This window comes from Amphiprion ocellaris, chromosome 1 (assembly GCF_022539595.1).
Source record: "Amphiprion ocellaris isolate individual 3 ecotype Okinawa chromosome 1, ASM2253959v1, whole genome shotgun sequence".
Taxonomy (NCBI): Eukaryota; Metazoa; Chordata; class Actinopteri; family Pomacentridae; genus Amphiprion; species Amphiprion ocellaris.
In genome coordinates this window covers 4,527,153-4,546,726 of record NC_072766.1, presented here as the reverse complement: position 1 = coordinate 4,546,726, position 19,574 = coordinate 4,527,153, and the positions used below count along the sequence as shown (strand labels likewise).

The window sequence follows — 19,574 nt, the reverse complement described above, 5'->3', positions numbered from 1 at the left end:
CCACTTCAGATCAAAGTGGGCTAAATGTGGCCCCTGAACTAAAATGAGTTTGACAGCCCTGATCTAGCATGTTGAGTGGAAATCAGTGCAGTATTGTAGTCTGTTGACTGTCAAACAAGACGAAGAGGAAGTGGGTAGAAATGAAATACTCACATGCTTCCTGAACAGTTCGACATGCGGACCGAGAGTCTGGGGATCAGCTTCTTGGACAAACCGAATGACATCATCAACAGACCAGGAAGAAGCATTGCTTTGTGAACCCTCCTTGTCCTGTTTCACGTGGTCTGGACCTGTTGTTGAACTGGCTGCTGAAGAACATGAAGGCAGGAGAAAGAAAAACATAATCAAACTATTACCTACTATCTTTATATAAAAGCATACCACCTGTATCTGCTCATGATTTTCTTTATCATAGATTCAGTTGATGTCAAGAAGACCTTGAAATTGTCTTGAAATGTATAGAATTTTAAATTAAAATTAAAATGAATAAGGAAAACAAATCCAATTCCCTAGGATTTATTTTGCTGCTTAAATCTGAACAACAAACTGATTTGCAAGACCACTGGAGCTTAGCAAACAGTTAACCAAAGGAAGGTGGACTGATAAAGAAAAAGAGAAAAAGTCAATTCCTTTTTTGAGTTTTGAGGAGATAGAAGAAGTCGAACAAATTAGAAATAATACAATCTTGGAATACAAATAAAACAATCATTGCTAGTGAAAAGTTCCTTATTTCATAGAAAAATTACATTCTTGCATGAAGGAACTTTCCCAAGCAGTAAGATCATTGTTCCTGTTGGCTGTGTGCATGTTTTTAACCGTACCCTCCACTCGTCTGTGCATTAACATTGGGTCTGTCGGGTTGGAGCTGACTCGTCGTAGTGGTGGAGGTGTTGTCTGCGTGTGTCCGGGGTAATATGGCCGCTCTCTCTTTGCTGCTCTGTAGTCGGATGTGGTGTGATGGGGACGAGTGCTGGGAGTGGGATCCTTTGAGGAATCTTCTTTGGACAGGCCGTTTTCTGCGTGGGACAATGGTTCTGTTTGGAGCAAAGACGAGATAGAGATCAAGACTCCGTGAGTGCAAGAAGAAAACAGAAAAAAGTTTCAGACTACACTGGACCAAACACACAATCTTTCAACTAATGCAGTTTGAAGGTTTGGAGTCAGTGCCTTATTCCACACCAATTCAAAGCTAAACAAATAGCTCTCAGCAACAACTGGTTCCAGACTGGCACTAGCACTTGTCAACCAGCAGCACCAAGTAAAGTCTTTTTTAACAGAGCTCCAGTACTGACATGTCATAAAAACAGCAGTGTGTGAAAAGCCGTTGATCTTTTTGTCTCATTTTCCCCTAATCTATATTTTAACCCTTTAACACCCAAGGGTCATACAGGCCGCCTGGATTTTTTTTATTTGGGCTGTAAAGAGTCAGAAATCATAGTGATTGCTTTTGCCCTTTTTCAGAACAACCTAAGCTTTCAATATCTGGCAATATCTGACATAAACTATGTGTTTAGACAATGTAACAACAATATCGCCAGATGGCCTTTAGCCCTTTGATGCACAACATGGGTCAAAAGTGACCCATATTCAATGGAAAATGGGTATCTCTTGACCCATGTTGTGCATCAAAGTGCTAAAAATGCAGTTGCAAATAAATGGTGGCACATAGAGCGACATTCATAAACTCCACCTGTCATTCACAACGCTGCATATAATAGCAGATGGGTGATATTAAAACATCGAACATCAGGGATAATGGAATTTTTTTTTTTTAATTTTAAAAAATTCTGATTTTCACATATCCCCCAATTGGGGGGGTCAGAGCACAGGGTCAGCCACGGTACAGCTGGAGGAGGAAGGGTTAAGGGCCTTGCTCAAGGGCCTGACCGTGGCTGCATCAGGGTTTGAACCTCTGACCTTCGGATCAGTAGTCCAGAAACTTAACCGTTGCACCACCACTGCCTGTCTTCCAACAGTGGTGGGTGACAAAGTATCTCCTTGCACTCTGGTCATCAACGGAAGTTCATAATTAACTGGAGCAAGTTCCAGTAATGAAACCGATCTTCATATGGATGTAGACAGCGATACAATGACAGAGCTCTATGGTGCCTCTCAGTCTCACTGTTTTCTAAACTTCTGACCAGTTCTTAGAAGGTGTGTCAATTGAGCCGATTTCAAACCAGCACTAGTCTGGACCTAACGTCCTGTTTGCGTTGTTGGAAAGACGTTGATAAAGTGACAGACCCATGTAGAAAGGTTCAGGAGGTGTGTCAATACTTGACACTGGTCTCACTCTATCATAGTGAGTAATAATGATTCCTGCTTACTCCTCCTACCTCAGCTCCCACCAGGCTTCATCATGTTAAAATGAATTTGCTATCACTTCTGGAACAATAGCCACTGATGGACCGTGCTTATAAAAAGCACTCACCTCTCTTTGAAGTTTTCCCTTCTATCGCTTTTCAGCATTGAAACGTGTTCACATTTAAATTGCAGTATTTTGCACGTTTACAAATTACAAAAAAGACTCATTCATGTCAAACAGATTTCTGAAAAGTTATGTCAATTTTTGAAAAATGTCCATCTACTTGTGAGGGTGGCCACCAAGACACCTATGACTCCTCTGAAGGAGTTACAAACGTCAGCGTCTGAGATGGGAGAAAGCTTTATAGAGGAGTCTCAAAGAGAAAATCAATATGTTAAAAAAAAAAAAAAAAAAAAAAAACTCTACCAGAGTTTGTCAGAAGGTATGTGGAAGACTCTAAAGCCAATTTAAAGAAGATTATTTGGTCTGATGAGATTAAAATTGAGCTTTTTGGCCATCAGACTAGTTTGGTGGACACCACACACTTCAGATTATCACAAACACACCATGCCTAGAGTGAAGCATGGTGGTGGTAGCATCATGATGTAGGGACACTGTTTGATAGCTGGCTCTGGAAGGTTTGTAAAAGTAGAGGATGAAATAAATGCAGCAAAGTGTGAGAAACTCCTGGAAGACAACCAGATGCAGTCTACAAAACAACTATGACTTGAGAGAAGATTAGGTTTGAAGCAAGACAATGACCCGAAGCAAACAGCCAAAGCTACACAAATGGTTGCTGGACATTGCTGTGTCCATTACTTTTAGGAATCTGTTTTCACTTTGGCATGGAAGAGTGTTTTTTGTGAATTCTCATCAGAAAAGCCAAATCATACTGTTCATACTGATCACAATTCAACATTAAAAAGCATTAAAGGGACAAAACCTTCATGGAGTAAAGTCTGTTTATATGCACTATATATACATATACAGTATTGACTGTGAAGCTACTATGAAACTTTAGTTGTTTATTGATGTTCATGGAAGTAGGTCGACTGTTAAGAAAGTGCAAGAGAAAAGATAAATTAGCTATAGTATGTCTAGTCTACTCATTGGCAGCTATAATTTGGAGAAAGAATACAAACAAAACAAAAGCCAAAATAGAAGAAGTTTAGAGTCCACTAAACTCATTTTACTTTCCCTTAAATAATATTATAGCTCTTCATGTCCCTCTTCACAGTTACTCCACACACACATTTCCCCACCTGACTTGGCTCTGTTGTAGAAGCGTGTGTTGTTGCTGAAGGGGCTAAACGGCTGCGAGCTGAACAGACTGTCACTCTCCAGATGTTGGCACATGTTCTCCAGGAAGCGCAGCACGGAGGATGCACTGGAGGCGGAGGGCAGCTTCACATAGCGAATCCCATGTTCTGACCGCACTGAGGGCAGAACACAACAGCTATTAGTCTGTATGTGTGCGCGTGTACATATAGCGCGCATGCACACACACACACACACACACACACACACACACACACACACACACACACACACACACACACACACACACACACACACACACACACACACACCTATATGCATTCACAGCTAAAGAAAACAGCAGATGGTTGCGGGTTAGCACCCTCCACTTATAAACCCAGCATTTTTCGCCCCATCCCACCCTGCGCTACACCCTCCCACCCAAGCCAAGCCTGCACAAATCCACAAATTAAAACCCCTCTCCCCACCCGACTTCACCCATAGCCTTCCCAATCCGACCCCCAAGGGAGACTCCATCCCAGAATCCCAAACCAGGTTAGACGCACATGTCACTTCTGATTACAGACACAGCGCTCACATCAGCTGCTGCCACAGGCACCATCTTTTAATCCTCCTTTCTCACACACACATGCATGCATGTACACACACACCACATTCATATGTCCTTAAGCCAATTTCACCTGGCTGATTGCCCATCCAGGACATACGGCATTAGAAAGCATAAATTATTTGGCGCTGCTATTTTAAGAAGTAACTTTTGATGCTCGACATTTGGGCTGAAATATGCTAATTGCTTTGCTTGCCAACAGTTAAATAACAACATTGACTCCCATGTCTGTATGGTAAATGTGAATCTATTGAAGTTAGTTAGCTTAGCTTAGCAAAAGACGATGTTAGCCTGTCTCAGTCCAAAGGAAACAAAATCCTCCAACTAGCACCAAACTCACCTTATTTGTTTACTATATGCAAAAATAATATATTAATTGAGAAATTCTTTGTTTATTAGGACCAGTAACCAGGCAACCAGCAGAGGCTCCTGGAAGTCACTGCTCCTGACCAACAAACAGTCGGTCGTATAATCCATCATTTTACTGTGAACTGTCATTTTAACACTTTGATTTTTTGCAAGGATTCATCATTATGTGTTAATTAAAACATTTTAGAGGTGCTGGGTAATGGACTTTATTAACTTTACAGGCGAGGTGCCAAGGTAAGGTTCCTGCCTGTAGCTTCATATTTACCATCCAGACATTAGGGCAGTGTAAACCTCCTCATCTAACTCTTGCAAAGAAAGTAGAATCCATCAAAAATGTTGCACTAATCCTTTAACAGTATATGTGGTCTGACTTCCATTGGAGGAATGTTGGAACAATTAGTTGATTATCATTATTGACACGTGAAAATTAATGACTAATTTTGTTCAAATTTGAATTTATAGTAGTTTTTCAGCAAAAAAATGCCAAAAATTTAGCTTCTCAAATGTAAGTGTGATTTGCTACTTTCATATGGAAAACATTTGGGCTTTGCTCTGGTAGAAAAAACAAGCCATCTGAAGACATCATCCTTGTTTGCCTGCAGTTTCTCTAAAGTGAACATCCAGTGATGTCCAGTGCATTTACCTCTGATGACCTCTCCTCCTGTGTGGGACTGGCTCTGTAGAAAGGACAGCAGCACAGAGGGCTGGTATGTACAGTCCACACAGGCCTGGACAGCCTGCTGCAGAACTGCATTGACCGGAGCGGGACCGAAGTGGTCCGGGAGCTGCTGCACTAGTTTACGGTCGAGATGCGGGCCGTAGTTACCGTGCTTGTTGACATAAACACACACTGGAACGACACAAAGATAAGGAAACATCATCAAAGGACAAGGAAAACTGGACTCTTCTTATCAAGTCGAATAACATTTTTAGCTGAATCAAGCTACAATTCGCTATCAGGCAGTTGCTACAACCCACCATATGTTCAGAAAGTATTCACAGACTTCACTGTTGGAACTATTTGTGTTGTAGATTTAATTTCAGATTTATAAAACAGTCATTTTTCATCAGGCTACTCTAAGGTCAATAGTGCATAATAAAATCAAAAGTGAAATGTCTCCTTCTTAAGTAATCAGACCCTTAATTCCACTTTATAGCTTTGACATAGTGGAACAATTACAGCTTTTCGTTTTCTTGGTTAACCTCTACAAGCTTAGCACATCTGGATTTGGGTGGCTTATCCTATTCTTCTTTGTAGCTCCTCTCATGCTCTGTTAGACTTGAAAGAAAGCACGTGAACGGCCCTCTTCACGCCTCACCCCATGGGTGCTCTGTGGGGTTTAAGGGTGGGCCACTACTAAAAGATAGTGAGACGTATGTCCTGAAGCCACTCAAGCACACATCTTTCAAGCATCTCCATAGCATGATGCCGCCACCACCATGCCTCACTTTAGAGATGGTATTAGCTAAATTAGGACTCTTTTTCCAGACATAGTGCTTCTAGTGCCTTTAAGTGCAATTATCATCTTCTGAAGTTAATCAGCTACATAAACACTAGGACATTTCTTCCATATTATACTCTACTATTATATTACTACTTTAGACACTTTTTCTACTAGATGACAGCCGTCACCTATTCCTGAAACTAACCAAATACAAGACAGACTCTTGTACAGACAGAATCAACATGTTACAGCTGGTTTTAAAATATACAATCTTTCCCCAAAACACTTCCATGAGGTTTCATTTCTTTTACAAGGTCCGATGATCTGAGCTAGGTTGTTGTCGAAGCAACTGAAATGGAAAACCATCGTAACGAAGTCCTGAGGAAAGTGCAGTCATGTTCCAGTGGTTTCAGAGTCCTGCTGTAGGAGGTATTTGATATTTATTTGGAAATAAATCAAAACTCAGACTTGCATGAACCACATCTATTCTGGTTCCAAACTACATATATGTGACAATTATTGAAGCCTCTGTTTTCCTGGGAACACTCACTGTTTTAGAAATGATTTTTTACACCTTTACCCTAAGGATTTATTATTATGTGATACATAGATCAGGAAATCACCAAACTGTGGCACAGTTTTATCCCAGAGGTCTACAGAGAGGTTCTGGAACTTCACAGCTGGGGTTTTATCTTGACACTCAATGTAAACTGTGGAAACTTACACCAAATATATCAACTTAAATCAATTCAGTTTGCATCAGGTTGGCACTAATCGAGTTCTTGTTACATTTTATAAACAGGATGCACCAAGGTGGAGTAGCACGGCTCAGAAAACTTCTGTAAAACTTTCTGAGCTATAATAAGTTGTGCAAACATTTCTAAAACCCTGTTTCCTCTCCTCATTAGGTGTTCTGTGTATATGTTGATGGGCAAAATCCCAATTTTATCAACTTAAAATTAAATCTACAACAACAAAATGTGCAAAAACTGAAGAGATCTGAACTCAGGTGTACACATATTCAGGCATTCCATTTGATCTGTTATCTAATTTACCTGTACAAACCACATTGGAGCTGTTGCTAAGGTTGTTGTCCACTGAGACATGGCTGGCACTCAGTCTGGTCTCTGGAGGTGGAGCAGCAACTGATGATGACTCCATGGACTGCACCACTCGAGTCTTCTTCTGGAGTAAAAAAATAAATAAATAAACTCATTATTCTGATTCATTAAATCTCTGTAACCTAGAAAGGCTTAGTTAATGACTTACTAAAGGTGTGTTTTAACTCTCCTGCATGTGAACAGTACTGCAGCAGATACAACAGCTTGCAAAGCAAAGCTGTTACCTCCAGTACATTTTTTTTCATATATAAACATCCACAAACAATCTTCCTGTGTTTCCTCAAACAGTGCACCTCTGACCGTGTCTTCTCTTCATCAGAATTGTTTCTGTCAATGTACACAAAACATTAAATAGTAGGGTCAGTGACCCGCAGCATAACAGATTGCAACTCCTGTGACATCTCACCTTGTTCCTCGGCTTGGGCCCTCTCTTCTTGTGTGGTCTGGGGGCCAGCGGAGCCTCCGAGCTCGTCCTGGCTGGGCTCTGTGATGCTCCATTTACTGCTGCTGCTGCCGCCGCCGCCTCAGCCGCTGCTTTCAACAAAGCAATAGTCTGGGATTTGGGACGACGACCTCGGACACCCTTGCGAACGGGGAGGGGTGGTAAGGGGTTGGGCAGTCGGTATGAGGTCTGCATGGAGGAGGAGGAGTTGAAAGAGGAGCGACGTGTAGCTGAGGAGGAAGAAACCGGGGCGAGGAGTGCACCAGGGAGGGTAACTGGGAAAGAGACAGATAAGATTCAAAAGATAAGTATAAACACGAATCAGGCTTCCCTATGCTGAAAATGATGAATGATAAGTGTGATACGTATTTTAAGGTAAATAAATTCAAAGTCCACAGCAGAAAATGTCACCTTCCAAAAGAACATACCCCCACATAAGGTTGCAACTAACACTGATTTTCATGCTACTGCTCAGTTAGTTTTGTAATTAATGAACTGTTATTGCATTTATTATCTTGTATGACAGAAAGAAAAGCATAAAATCCTCACATGTAAGAAGCTGAAACCTTCAAATATTTGGCATTTTTTTAATTAATTAATGCAATTTCTTAGATGAGTTCCTGACTGTCAGCTGACTAATTGTTTAATCAACTAACACATAACATCCTAATTATATCTGCTCATCATCCATACAAAGAGGCTTCAAACAAAGACGTTCATCTCTGCTGTAGGTCCCTGAGACGGAGCATAGAAGCAGAAATTTGGAAAGACAAAAGACGTGGGAAAATGAATAACTGAGTGGTCCTGCAGAGGAGATTTGTTTTGATTTTTCAGAGTCCTCTGAGATTGGCAGCTCCTTTGTATTGAGCCCCTCCCTGCACTGAAATCAGAGTCAAAAGTCACATGTCCCCAGAAACCTTCATGCTAGATGATTCCTCAAAACCTTCTGCTTGTAGCAACAAAAATAAGAACTATGGGATACAATTTTAAGTCTTTATACAGAATTCGATACTGAATGTAATGAGAGTTGCAAACAACACATGAGCTAATGCTCAATTTAAATCTAAATACATACCACAACATAATGTTGTGTAAGGACTGTTTGAGTTTAGTTATTAAAGAGTTGGGACCAAAATGTGTACTGACTGAAAAAAGCAACGGTACATTTGAAGCAGTAGACTTTACTGAACAAATAATGAGTAAGACAAGAATAAAACATTAACTTCAGACTGGAAACATTAAAGTTAAATGTGCTTAAATGGTTAAATCAAGCTGTTTTTGTTGTGACAGGGCTGAATTATGAATACATTTTAGTTACTACCAATTCATCCTTAAGCATTAATTTATCACTTAGTTAGCCCTGACTTTGGCATGATACCACCATGTCTTATTATTCAGCTACGTGTATATTGGCAAATCTAGCATGAAAAAAAATCTAATTATTGGTATTAATATCAGAAAAAACAAACACGTAAACACCTAACATCTGGGTGTTTTTCGATTGGTGCTATGGTGAAACCAAGTTCCTAAAAGGCCGTTTATTAGACAGGTTTTAATTGTGTGAAGGACTTTTCATGGCCATTGTGTCTGTGATGAGATATAATCAGCCAGTAACTGGTACACTGATGCTAACATCTGGCTGTGTGGGATGTTCTATTATTTTTGGGATGTTGTTCATGTAATCTTGATGCTCTAGTCGATCCAAAGATTGCTGCTGCATCCGTCTTTCTACTTTCATTTCCTACTTCTGTCAACTGTCCAAATCAACAGAAAAATGCCCCCCCCAAGAAAATACCTGAGAACTAATTCTAGAAACAGACTTGAATAACGTCACTTTGCTCATTTCGTAGGTGTTAAAACAGAAATAAAGTGACAAGACTGTGAGAAGCAGCACCAGCCATTGTTAAGAAGAAGAAAAGAAAAAAAACACAAAGCAGTGGCAGCACCACCAATTTCTGTCTTCATTAGCCCAGGCATGACACTGTGATATGATCACATAATCACCACAGTGGATGTGTGAGAGGAAGAGAGCAAAATGAGACAGAAAGAAAGAGAGAGGAAGATAACCATCTCCTAGTTCAATAGCACTGTACGGCTGGGTGAGAGCGGGGGTCTGGGAGTGCACGTCAACGCTCTCACGGGGCCACAGCTTTCATTAGAGCCTCGTTGACTGAAGCAACATGGAGCGACTGTGGAAGGTTTACAGTATTCTCTGAGGGGGCCAGCCTGGGCGCCCTGAAAGCTGCTTAATTGGGAAATGAGTGAAAGTGGGCGTTGAATAAGGCAGTGTCTTGTTTCAGGGGGCGAGGGCTCTCTGGCTCACCAGGAGCGGTCACACAAAGCGTGCACACTGAGCAACAGCAACAGCAACCTGCCAGCACAGTGGTACACTTATTCACATCCAGCCACAAGCCATAAACCCCACAAAGGCAGATCAAAATTTGTTTGCAGGGTACCAGTCGGTAGCAGCGGGTTTTAATTCACCGCAGGGAATCTAAGTCGGGGGCCTTCTCTGATCTTTCCCTGTTGTTAAAAAAAAAAAAAAAAAAAAAAAAAAAAAAAAATCGAATCCATTCACATATTATATGACAGCCACCGAAGCAACACATAGAGCTTCCACATTAGTGATTAATGTCACATCCTACCAGATATTGGTTTATTATCACATTTATGTTTAAAAAAAAAACACCTCTAGAAGAAAATCTGCGTATAAATTACTCACATCAACCACCGTCAGAGTGACAGCATCATACGATCTGTATCTGCTGGTTCCAGCTCTGCAGTGAGGCTGCATGATGAGTGAAACTTCAAACAGTTTGGGAAAACAAACCCAGGACTCTCCTCTTGAGTGTAATTCAAAACCCCTGTGGATTCGAACGCTGATTTGCTGCACAGCCTTAATGACTGAGCCACAATGGTGAGGCCGCTTGTAAAACAGTTAAACTACCAAACCAGGTACGTTTAGCTGCACCTTAGTGCATGTCTACAAATCATTCAGCCTTTATAAGCAACATTTTCTAATAAATATTAGTGCTGCAACTAACAAATGTAGCCCTTAGTGAAAAATCTGAACATTTTTTTGGTTCATTGTTGAGCAGATTAAATGCTGGGGATGTGAATATCATAATGTCCTAAAGTCAGTTCATTTTAAAATCATGTATAACAGAAAAAAAAACACTGAAGACACATATTTTAAAAGGTGGAACCAGCAGAAACAGTAAAGAGAAAGGAATCAAAACACAGCAGCATGGTTTGCACAGTGACTGATTTAAACTAGCAAACTGGCTACAATGTGCAAGGACTTTCACATCAGCGAATATAACAAGATACTGCAAAAAATCCAAATCTGCAAACAAAATGTTAACGATTATTCTTCACAAAAAACAACAAAACAAAATATCCGATATACAGTGCAACAAAACAGAGACATATGGTGCCGATCATGACTATATAATTCCAAGTCGACCCGTTGACCTGTGTAAGCCACAGCCTGAGGAAACATGTGCGTTCGTGCACGTATGAGAACGGCATAAACTAAGAAGTGTGTCTGCTGTCTGGGGGGGAGGGGCTCCACAGAGTTACCTCTCATCTAATTACACACACACACATGCATGCACGCACACACACACACGCACACACACACGCACACACACACCCCTGCATGAAGAGCACCCTCAAAGCAAACAGTCCACACACCCACACGCTCTTTTGAGTGAAATTTGCAGCACTATGAAAGTCATGAGCGGCAGATTCAGGTGTGGGACTGTGTGCAGAAAGCAGAACAGGGGGGAAGTTACTTAAATAGCTTCAGGCCATGTAGTAGAAACACAACAATGTTCTCCGGCTTCAAAACACACACAAACAGATTAAAATCAGTCTCTCTTTTCGAACTGACTGTATTATTTTGAGCGGGTAAAGTGAGCGTAATGAAAACATTTGAATCTTTTCCTGAGCCCTTTGCAAACCAAAGCCTGATGCCAAACACACAAAAAGACATGATCAAAAACACATGGAGCTGCACACTTAATTACAGCCAACAACGCTGTTAAAGCTCCAGACTTTGAGTCATTGGTCGCTAGTCTCTTACGATATATTTGAATGAATGTGAGTGTATTCAAAGGAAACAACTCTTTGTGCTTTTAACAAAGGAAACTGTGAAACAGCAGCTTTAACCATTTACCCCCAACAAGAAGGCATGTGAGGCAACTTTTATCTGAGCCACAGATTAGTTTTAACTTCCTTTCCTTGTTTCTAAACTGCAAAAGAAAAGTAGCAGTTTTCAAGATTTTAGATTTTTCACAGACACTATTATTGAATATCAACAAGCTGCTATGACTTGTATCCATGTTGATTTGACAGATTTTAGGTGTCTTTCAGTGGAAAAAAACAGAAATATAGACACATATGCAGAAAATAGAGTCTCGTGAAACACATTCAGACTCCCAAAATCACAAAACATCCTTTAAGTCAACAACAAGCAACTATTACTTGTGTCCACTGATCACCGATTTGTCAGATTTTATGTCTTTCAGTGAGAAAAAAAAATCTTGCACATGTCACGAAGGAAACAGATACTTCCACAGAAAATAGAATCTCATGAAACATATTTAGAAACATGCTACATAACATCTGAAAAAACAAAACATCCCAGACTAAGCAGATAATATAAACTGTGACAAGTTTTCCTTTCATTTCTGCATAAAGAACAAAAAGAAACAGCTTGGCAAACACAGTCAACTCACCAGGAAATCCCCACCGAAAAAGCAGAACTTCACTGTTGTGGCTTTTTGTAGTAGCAGCAGCAGCAGTAGTGGAAACGGCGGCGATGATAGTAGTACTACTGTCTGCAACAATACTACTCACTGGGTACAGCTGCTTCCTGGTTCTCTCTTCAATCAACTCTTTCTCCTTTGTTAATTTCCCTCACTACTTTTTCCCCTTCTTCTCAACTTTTCTCTCTCCGACACGCTCGTCTCAGCTGCGCTTCAGTGTCTCGTTTTTCTTCGATCAGCTGCTTTCTCGGTTGCCTCTGTGCGTTTCTGCCCCTCGTCTCTTTTCTACCCCCGGCAGTAGCCCACAACAAAGCCCACGCTGCCTCCGCCTGTGCCTCTGCTGCTGGCTGAAGCCGCTGCAAAAAGCTTCCCTCCCAATGAATGAGCAGGAGGGAGGAGGGGGAGGAGGAAGGGGGGAGGCAGATTTGCATGGGGGGGTGAGGGAGGGGTAGAGTGAGAGAGGGAGGGAAGAAAGAGTGGGTTTGGAGGGAGGGAAGGGGGGGAGTTGAGCCCTTTATTAATGTTATCTGTAGGCCATATCGACAGTCTGCATCAGTCACCTGCCTCTGAGAAAGCCTCTGTTGGAGGTGGGGAGGGGGGGTAACAGTGGGGGATGGGGAAAAGGGTAAGGACTAGGAGGGGGGGTAAAAGGTTAAACTGGATCCTGATTGAGACGGGTGCAAAGGGCCAAACTCCTGGAGTCGGCGTGTGACGTACAAACACAGTGTCACATGCCAGGAGAAGAAGGAGGTCCTAACCCCCCCACACTCTGTAACTTCAGCCTATTCAGACCCTCCCTGATGAAAGATGGTCGGGTCCAGCATCAGGAAACAGCAGCGGCATAGTCGGACATCACCCCGGCTCTGGAACAATGTGGAGCAAGAGCGGTCAGAGGAAGCCTGCACAAAGCCCCCCTCAAAGACGTCTTAATCTGCTTAGAAAAAAGACAAACCCGAGCGCTCATGTTGCAGGTTCAAGACGGAATACAAACTCTTTGATATCACTTTGCACAACATGATGTTTCCTAATGAGATATATAATTATTTGACCCCGTTCTCGCACTGAGAATTTATTTTCAAGTCTATTCTTGTGAGAATCCCCACAGAGAATTTGATTTGTTTAGTCTACGAGGGCCAAAAGAGCTCAGAAGTTACAACAAACGGCAGAAATAAATTCATATGCATGATATTCAAGAGAAGAATGTGCAGATTTAGCTTTTTTTTTTTTTGATTTTTGATAGCAACATCTTAGCATTTTTCTAAGCAATCTGAGTAATAGAATGCATCTCTGCGGGGTAATTTTAAGGTGACAAAAAGCTGCATTATTTTGCTATATTGGAACAAAGAGGACCACCAGCGTCTGCTAACACACACACACAGACACACACACACACACACACACACACACGCACACACACACACACACTATATATACACACACATTTATACACATTCAGAAACCAAAGCGCACATGCCACCTACACCATGAAGCAGAAACATCAGCTCTCTAGCATGCATATAAGGAACACATATACGCACGCACGCACGCACGCACGCACACACACACACCCACACACACACACACACACACACACACACACACACACACACACACACACACACACACACACACACACACACACACACACACACACACACACATTCAGCAGGAGTCTCAGCAGGAAAACAGCAGGTATATTTCTGTCAGACATGGACACAACCAATTGCAGCTATAATCACAGCAGGCAAGCAGCAGAAGCACTGGGTAGCACAAACACACACAGAAATATGATCCTTCAGGCTCATACACATACATAGACCCACTGAGGATACACAGCAGTAACTACAGTAAACAGCAAATGTCAAATATGCGGTTTATAAACATTTACTAACATTTATATCTGAATGCTTCATGTGCTGAACATGGGATTTGTATCGTGCAATTCCAACATACGGTATCTGTACAGCAGGTTAGATGTCATTGAAGAGCCAAATGTATGCAAAAGTTGCTGTGTTCTGAGTTCGACTGTTTTGCTCTGGACCTTAACTCTGTGTCAAAATATCTAACATCACATGCAAGCCGTTCTAAGCCTTTTTAGAGGGGAAAGAACAACAAAAAACCCACTGCAGATTCAGGCATTTGAAGGAGGACACTCTACTGTCACAGTCGGGGGTCCACACACGAAAAGCAGCATTAAAAAAAAAAAGGTGAAACTTTTTCCACCATATGAGCATGACCATGACAGTTTTCAAGAGCTGTTCTGCAGAGTTTTGCCAGGGGATTTAACAACAGAGGCTGCACTGACTTGAAAATGTTAATTTGTCGGCAATAAGAAAATCACCAAAACCACCAACATCAGCACCCAGAAACTTCAAGGAAAGTCACAGGCAGGTTCAAAAGTAATTTCTGTTGTTGTGAGTTTACACTAATGTGATAAGAATGACTAATGTTAAAGCTTTAACATCTGTCTTCATGTTATCATCACTCACCTCACTGCAGTTGCTGATTGCCCACAGCAGATCAGAATGACTTCCATTTCAGACAACCTTCTCCTCCATCTGCTGCATTACTTTTCCTGTCAAGGAACAAGTTATTTTCATCACTTTTCAGGCTGATTCTGGGATACAGTCACCGCAGCATTAATGCTTATGGGAAGACGAGGAGGTTAACAGTTAAAATACCGCTGACATGCAGGGAGAGCTGATAGATAAGACCCTAAAACTGTTATTAGTAAATCAAGTCTTTCTCGATTCTAATGAGCAAGACAAAACCCTCTGCTGTTGCTCTGTCTGTGCACGTCGCAAACTCACAAGTTCATTGAACCCTGTGAGTCATCTGCCACTTTCAAGTTAATTTTACTATCTTTAATTAAAACTCTTGTCTTCACAAGGGCTAGAAATACACGTTGCATCTTGTTTTTTCCCCATAACAACAGACTATCCAGATTTTCCATTAATTAATATGACACCAAGGGAAAAAAGGCATTTTGCATTATGGAGATTTTGTGTATAGTCACATGTATCTCATCATAAAATGCTGGCAGTAGAGATATCTTTTCATAATTGTGTAGGGGAGATTGTCTGGAATCAGGTAGTATGAGAACTATGATGTTGGAAAGCTCTATGACTTAGAAATTGCAAAAAATATGTTCTTAGTGACAAACAGAAAATTACTGTCATGATTTGATTCACTGAAGTGAATGACCTACTTGCAAAAGTGCCAAACCACAAAAATTCAAAGTTATTTTTCATGCCAGTGCTTTGTTGCACTGACAAGTTCCTAGCATTGTTGGAAAGGTCAAGTTGATGTACGATGCCCCAGCAACATATTCTTCCAGTGCAATTCACCTCAGAAGAAAGGATACGACTTTGGACGCAAATGTGTCCGTCTGGTCATGAGGGTTAAAAGCACAGACAGATCACTTTGTAAAACACAAATAAACAAACACAGCTGCGCCTCGTGTGTAAAGACGCAAAGATGCTCACACCACCTACAAGCACAAAGTCAGCCAGAAGAGCTAAAAAGACCAGAACAAAACATACACAGACAGATAAGGAGTGAGTCACACACCATCTGCAACTACAACCTCGGCCAGATGCATCATAAACATCCGGCAACACATGCAAACACAAACGGTCACGCACATTACTCAGGAAAAACGGAAGCACAGAGGCGCAAGGTGACTCACTAGTGTGTGCTCGAACGCACACCTACATCAAAACAGCTCCGTTGTTCTGCCGTTATTCTCCGCCAGTGGAAATGAGAAAACGTCTGAAGTATTAATGTTGATCCCGGCTGAGTCATCATCATCTCTGCCGACAGCGGACAAACTAACAGCTACGTTCACATACTTGAGGCACACTTCCAGCAAACATGCATCTGCGGCCACAGGTAGTCCGACGTATGCACACGTAGAAGACAAACACACCTTTGTATCTATACATCCGCAGGGTCATCACACACTGCAGCCATTATGATCCATCATCATCTCCATACTGACCTTCTCATCATCGCAGCCCCTCTAGCCTTACCCCCGACACACACACACATGCACACACACACACACACACACAGCCTCATGTCATACACACACAACATCAGACAGTCCCTCTAATAGTGTCTAGATTTTCCATGTTTCACATGATTCTCTACAATGAACAAATGGCTCACACGGAGAGAAAGAAAGCGAGCCTCTATTAAACCTTTCAGACATCTACAGTACTTGCTCCATGTAATCTTGTGCTATTGACCCTGCTGCTTCCCGGACAAATGGAACCTTATTAATCATCATAGAAAGTTGCAAAAAGGCGTTGTGCTGAGAGAGCTCCATTTTTCATTTGCAGCCTGCGGAATTTAGTAAATAGCGGGTTCCCAGGCACAATCTGTGGCCAAGCTAGTCTTTGTAACAGGATACGTACGTCTCACTCCACCTGATTTATTCATTCTCTGGCTTTCACAGAGGCAGCCAACTCTTTGCAGTAGATTAGGTATGGCGCAGTGTGTTAATCCCGTGACTCAGCAATCAAGATTTATGGTCAAAATAGGATTCATGTATAGTTAAACGATGTAACAGTATTCTTTATGAATCTTATAATACTGTGTTTTACATTGAACAAGTAAACACAAGAAAGGCAAGACAAATCGTGGTTGAAGAGTGCATTTGGTTGTAGTAGATGCTAATTAAATGCAAAACCAAAGAGAAATCCGGGGGAATAAAGGTCATCAGTTAAAACCAAAGACAGGTGAGAGACTGAAATAAAGTGGTTGAAGCATCAGTGGTGTGATGCTGAGGTGACTGGACCCCAATTTAAAAAGAGACCAGTGGAAAAGCATGCAAAAATTAATTTTTAAATACGGGAGACTGAGCCGAAGGGAACCAGAAGATAATTACACGTAATCCAAAATGTGGTCGACACAAACAGACCCTGAGAGAGAAAACACTAACACAAGCAGCAACGTGATACTTTATCAATTAATAAGCAGCTCTGGTAGAAAAGAGCTGAAAACATGATAATATTCTCCGGAGAACCATTGTGAAGTCGTTTTTAAACTAAAACCAAAACTAATTCATTTATATGATTCAAAGATTAATTTGTAAAAATAATTGAGTTGTTTTCATCTCCTAAACCAAAAATAAATATTCAGAAGCCTGCTGGACTCTAAAAATAATAGCTGTCCATTTCTGTCTGTAAATCAAATGCAAATAGTAATTGTCAATTATTAGCAGATATTTTGTACAGTGGCTCCAGTCTGCAGCGATTGTTATCTCACCAAGAGATTAGCGCTGTTAGTATGTTTGGATAAATTGGATATTAAACAGATTTATACGCGAACTACACACCAGATCTGATTAGACCGTAATATAGACTCCAGTGACTATAATTTGGTTCCGGTTTGACTCAGGTAATTATGAGATTTCAAGTAATAAGTCGAAGGATTCACATTTTCAGAAACACACCATCCCCAGCACAGAGCCTGTCGGTTCCAGCAGCCTGCTGTGGTGATGCTTCTCAGCAGCAGCCCTGAAGAGCTTTTGAAGGCGGAGGGTAAAATAAACACAGCAAAATACCGAGGTGTCCGGCTGCAGTTTGTACGAGACCTGCTTGGACAGGATTATTTTCTACCAAGACATCAACCTCAAACATAGAGCGTTAGCCGCACAGGAGTCCAGACTGCAGTCCAATTCACACTTTGTGGCAGGAGGTGGAAAAACTGCTGTTCACACAAAGTACCGATGCAGGATGACAGCGATTGAGGAGTTTTTGAAGAATTACTGGTGGAAAACAGCATCTAAAGGTGCTTCTGCTGTGCTGATTCGAAGGAGATTGTTTTATGTTTGTGCTTTAAAATACTTCCAGACACTCTGTGCGTATATTATATATGAAAAGCAGTGTTAGATTGTTTCTAGAACTGGTACACAATTATACATTATGATTACGCTCGGTCATGCTGTGACACATTGGCAAGAAAATAAAAACAGAGATGGTTCATTTGAGCAGAGAGTTCTATTTTTCATCCTCATATTGTTTATCTTAGCTCTTTTTGTCAGCTTCAGTCACCCATAAAGGTGTGTTGTGGGATGTCTGGTTGAAAGCACTCCAGTTGCTCCCACTGCGTTCTCCCCCCTTGTTTGCCACAAACTCCCCTACACCAGTCTGGATCAGTCTTTCCGCCGTCTTGCCAAATTAACAAGGCTTTTAGGATCTCCAGAGACCCAGCACCTCGCTGATTTACCGACTGTCAGACCTCCACAAATCACTCCATTCCTGTCAGCACTTATATCTCCTCTTTTTCTCTCCCCATCTCTTTTTTCATCACCGTTTCTCTACGTCTCACTTCCTGTCTATTACTGTTTCCATTGCCTGCCTATTTTTTTTTTACTCTTACTATCTGCTGCTGCTTTGTGCTCTCCTCTACATGTCTCTCTCCTCCTGTTACTTTGCCTTTTCCTCTTCCTGACTTCCTTACTTTTTTGTTCCTCCCACTCCTCCCCTTCCTGTCGTCATTATTTCACCCTTTCTCTTTACTTCACATGCTCATCCTGTCTTTTCTCACCTCCACCCCACTTCCCTTCCTCTTTTATCCGTTCCCATTCCACACTCCCCTCTCTCCGTGCTATATCTTTTTTGTTTTTGTCCTCTCTCCCCTCTGTCCGCCCCCGCTAATTCCACCTTCCCGTGTCCCCTCCAGTACCTCCAGAGGCGGCAGCAGGAGAACGCCCAGCGGCAGAGCAGAGGAGAGCCGCCGCTGCTTGAGGAGGACATCACCAAAATGTTCAAGCCCCCCCAGCCGCCACCACGCATGGACACGCTGCTTATTGCAGGTACGCACACACACACACATGCACGCTCATCGTGCACGGCCGCGATCGCCATCAACACCAGACACCCTCCTCCCCCCTCTTTCTCCAAACTCCATCAGCCGCCTCTGCTCCCCTCTCAGGAGCTCAGGTTCTGTTTTGTAATTATCTCCGCCATTATCTTGAAATTACATTAATTTAAGTTTATTGACTCAATCTCCAACTCGACCGCCTCTTTCCCTGCTGCTTTCGCGCCGCTCAGCTCTCCTCCGCCTTTTTGACAACATTGCGATGCTTCCATTTGCTCCGTTCAACACTAATTTGATGTTTTGCTGCTGTTTCCCCTCCCACCCCCGCCTGTTTGTGTGCAAAAAAAAAAAAATGGAATACATGTGTGTATCCATGTATGTCTCTATGTATGTATGTATGCGTGTTT

The 19,574-nt window shown here is 41.8% G+C and overlaps 1 protein-coding gene across 4 annotated transcripts in view; it reads right to left on the bottom strand.

The window, feature by feature from the left end:
• Positions 1–19,574, bottom strand: part of scml2 (Scm polycomb group protein like 2) — a 49,830-nt gene that overhangs the window by 3,160 nt on the left and 27,096 nt on the right. For 3 of the 4 annotated variants that reach the window (XM_023268383.3, XM_023268384.3, XM_055012313.1), the window contains exons 8-13: positions 7,532–7,842; positions 7,060–7,189; positions 5,203–5,409; positions 3,568–3,741; positions 822–1,034; positions 154–308 (exon numbers count right to left, since the gene is read on the bottom strand). In XM_023268383.3, the coding sequence (XP_023124151.2) occupies positions 154–308; positions 822–1,034; positions 3,568–3,741; positions 5,203–5,409; positions 7,060–7,189; positions 7,532–7,842 (1,190 nt within the window). The remainder of the gene's footprint in view (positions 1–153; positions 309–821; positions 1,035–3,567; positions 3,742–5,202; positions 5,410–7,059; positions 7,190–7,531; positions 7,843–19,574) is intronic. The other variant, XM_023268385.3, reaches the window with a different exon arrangement.